At 38.0% G+C, this 4,104-nt stretch overlaps 1 protein-coding gene across 1 annotated transcript; it reads right to left on the reverse strand.

The window, feature by feature from the left end:
- Positions 1-1,371: 1,371 nt before the first annotated feature.
- Positions 1,372-3,339, reverse strand: LOC147609565 (uncharacterized). Its single transcript, XM_086787975.1, has one exon. It carries the CDS (start codon positions 3,337-3,339, stop codon positions 1,372-1,374), a length of 1,968 nt encoding a protein of 655 aa, XP_086644101.1.
- Positions 3,340-4,104: the final 765 nt, after the last annotated feature.

Genomic DNA, 4,104 nt, shown 5'->3' on the forward strand with positions numbered 1-4,104 from the left:
TTTTGTCAAGCGTTGCTAATTACTCTCCATCATGGGAACTTGTTTTGTGGAGGTTGTTTTGACAGTCGCAATTAGCAGTCTAAAATAGTTCAACTTTCAACTAGCTCACGATTTGGCAAGTATGGGAACAAGTCCAGTAATTTGCAATATTTGACGAGAATGGGAACAAGTCTTATAATTTGCAAGATTTGGTGCACTACATGTAAGTTTGAAACCTCTACCTATATTGAGCTATAGCCTAGCCGTAGCATGAGTGCGTGAGGTATTGACTTTGAATCTACTCTAGTGGTACCTATATTTTAGGACCTTTCGTAGTTTAAGAATCTCTCTACATTGAAAAGACTTTGAAATTTGTCAACATTAAGTCCTTGAATAAAATGTATACTTGATCGGGTAGTTATGTTGAGCCCTTCAATGAAACTTTACGATTATATATATATATATACATATATATATATATATATATATATATATATACATATATATATATATATATATATATATATATATATTACAAGGAACACACAATGTTCACTCCTTTTTTTTTTCCCAAATTAGTTGAATATTTGAAAGAACAACATCAACAACCATACGCCCCATGTGTGCCACCGCTTGCACAGGGAGGAATCAAACCCTTAACCTCGGGACTCTTGGGTTCCGACTTTTTCATTGCACTAGCTCGCGGTGGGCATGTTCCCCCCTTTGATGGAGGGGGTATCATGTGGGGAAAGGTGAGGACCACACCATGTGTGACCCCACCCAAGAAAAAACTTTACAATGAGAAGACACCATCTGTGACCGCACCCCCAAAAAAAAAATAAAAAAAATGAGAGGTACTGCTCGCCAAAGGTTTATAAGTCGAGAACGGGGTTCGTGTGAGCTGCCGCGTGGCTCTGCAAGATCATGTAACGCACAAGCGTGAGCAGGGCCTAAATTTGACGGGTTACTTAAAATTTCAAGTGACATACACTTTTTCAAACTGCTTTTCACATGACATGAATTTTCAAAATCATGTTATTCAAATGGCAAGCAATTTATCAAAATGAAAAGCTCTTTTAAAAACTAAAAAACTATATGTAATTAAACAATCAATCTACAAACAAGCTTTTTTTTAAAGTGAAAATTTAGGTATAATTGTTGATGAAATTTACATAAAGCATCCAATCTACAAACAAAAGGCTTCAATGTAATACTTATGTTGTGAAAGTACTAATGTAATACTTATGCTGGAGTGATGTTGTCAACCATCTTATATACCCATACATTGGCCAACATGCTGTCCAGACAAGATGCCTTGCATGTCCAACTTGCCAAAATTAGGCCTTTGACTATTGTTTAGTTGTGTTGCACTTCATGGAATTAGTGAACAAATCACTCTAATGGCATCGCCCTCCTCTTTTTGCCTTGTAACCAAATATCAAAAACATCTTTCCAACAAACTTGTGATGCATCACTTGCATTAAGTGATAACAACATCAATGCATCAAGCGTCTCCAAACACATGCTACTTCTCAAGCTACTCTTTATGTCATTTTGTCGAGAGAAACCTCTCTCACATGATGCTGTACTTGCTGGAATTACTATGCTTGCTTGCCATAAATGCATCAGTCCTGGAAATGTGTCCCACCAAGTCTTTGTGTTGCTGCAGATTGCCCAAGCATCATGCATACCTCTACTCCTAGCAACCCTGTACAGCATGCCAACAAAATCCTCCCGTTCACCCAAACATTTTCTAATGTCAATTGTTGAATCATCAACATTAAGCTTGCCAATAAGCCTCTCTAACCATTCTTCAGTCCTTTTATCCCTTTCAATTACATCTGAAGGATAGGCAGAGGGATTAAATAGCTTGACCGAGTTGAAAACCCCAAGATCAAGAAACCTATTATTTAAAGCATTCAAAACATCTTGTACAAATGTCCTTCCAATGCAAATACATTCAGCGAGGGAGCCACTTGCACTTCCAGCATCATGAGGCAGTACATTGAGATCAAGAGTTGCATCCTCCTCTTCTGAATCACTTACTGCTCTGTCTCGTTTCTTTTTTGGAGCTAATTTTGGAACTGGCACAAAGTGTAGCACATGCTTATGAGTAAACCCATTAGAATCAACATATAACATATTCCCATCTTTTGACATGTTCAAAAACTTTGTAAGCTGTTTTGAACCAGCACCAAATTCGCCCTCATAAGATATATACCTTTTAGTGAGCTTCTCAAATGTCAAATCCAAGTAGACTCCAATCATAGTAACATCCATGTTCTCCCTCTGAAATTCTACATTTAATTTATTCAATTCAACCAAAACATCAGCCAGCAAATGCATCATAAACTGGACTTGAAAGATTGTGGCATAATTGTACCATTTTTTCTCATGCATTCTCCATTGCTCCAAAATAGCAGGCATTAAGGGAACCAATCTTTCCATTACTTGGCCTCTAGATAGCCATCGAATTGCATGGATTTGTAAAACTTTCAAGTCTGCAATATGATACTCATGCATCAAGTTTCGAAGTTCGACATGTCGATTTGTTGATTTCCCTAGCCATGCATATACCTTGTTTGCAACCTTATCAACAAAAGCAAACACATGAGGATTCGATGCAAAACCATCCTTTGCTGCAAGTGCCTCACGATGGGCAATACAATGCACGCCCATAATTCGTGAAGCCGATGCTTGAAACCGTGCCACTACACCTGTCTTATGACCTGTCATTGCTGAGGCACCATCCGTTACAAATGCAACTAGTTTCTTCAAATCCAGATTACTCTCTAAGAGCATGGCATGGACAGCATTGTAGATTGCCTTCCCAGATCCATTATCAACTGGTAGCAATCTCACAAATTTACAATTGGGCTCTCCTTTGCCATTCCCAGGCAAGTACAAAATGTAGATAATCAAATGTTTCTCCATGGTTCTATCTGTACTTTCATCAATGAGGATTGAAAAAAATGGACTTTCACAAATTTCAGCATACAAGTCTTGCCTAGTACAATCTCTTAAAGACATCAAGAACTCTCTTCCAGATACCGGATTGGTATATGCACCATACTCATCAGATGATGGCATATTAGGAGTGCCAAGTTCCCTTTGTAACTTACATTGAGTGGGATATTTCTCCAATGCAATATCATTGCATGCACAAAAGTGTACCAACTTCATACAAGTGATTATTCTAGACTGTTCAGAATGCACCATTGTGTCAATACCCCCATCTATTGGTCCTTTGCCACCAATAGCCTTTAGCTTTGCATGATAAATACTTGCAGCTCTCCTATGATCTGCAGATTTTGCATGCTCATTCAAGGCTGAAAGCTGAATGCTTTGGGATCCACCCATTGTGAAAGTATTCACTCTTCCATCTTCTTCACACCAAGTGCATTTTATGCGGTCCTCATTACATGTAGACTTGCATAAATATGCCCAAGGATGTAGTAGAGTCCATTGAGTCCTCCACTTCCTTTTGGGTTTATTGGAAGAAGACTCTTGGGAAACCTCATTACAAGTTTTTGAGCTCCCACCACTACTCTCATGTCCTACATTGGCAATGGTCTGTCTTGACAAAAAAGAATCTATTGAAGGTTGTGACTTTTTCTTTTTATTGCGTCCTCTATGAGGCACTAGATTGGGACGGTCAACCATCACTGAAAATTTAAGAATAAAATAAGAAAAAGAAGCCACATGTTAATAAAGAGAAGAGAGCATACGGTATACCTTAATGGTTAAGCACGTTCATTTATACAAGGCCGTTATACTCCTTACCGATTAAGCATGTTCATTTATACAAGGCATATATACTACTATAGAGCAAGGGAACAACAGACTAACAACAAAAACAAGACACAAAAGGGAATAGCTGAAGATAGCTTAACAAAATGTTAAAACAATCCAAATAAGAATCCAACCTGGGAATAAATTGCAGCCAGCAGCCTAGCAGGTCCTTCCTCCACCAAGCTCAGAAGTAGCTAGCTATGATCACAACTCACTAATCAAGATTCAAGAATCATAAAAGTAAGTTAAGAGAGAAAGACAGATAGAGAGCAATTTCATTTAATTGTACACAATCATACAATACAAAACCACCTCTATATATTATAACATTTG

The sequence above is a fragment of the Cibotium barometz genome, chromosome 51 (genome assembly GCF_041138505.1).
Source record: "Cibotium barometz isolate CiBa-2024 chromosome 51, ASM4113850v1, whole genome shotgun sequence".
NCBI classification, from domain to species: Eukaryota; Viridiplantae; Streptophyta; class Polypodiopsida; order Cyatheales; family Cibotiaceae; genus Cibotium; species Cibotium barometz.

Bases quoted from the DNA above. Each gene is read 5' to 3' on its own strand.
- LOC147609565 (XM_086787975.1), bottom strand. From the start codon at position 3,339: ATGGGTGGATCCCAAAGCATTCAGCTTTCAGCCTTGAATGAGCATGCA.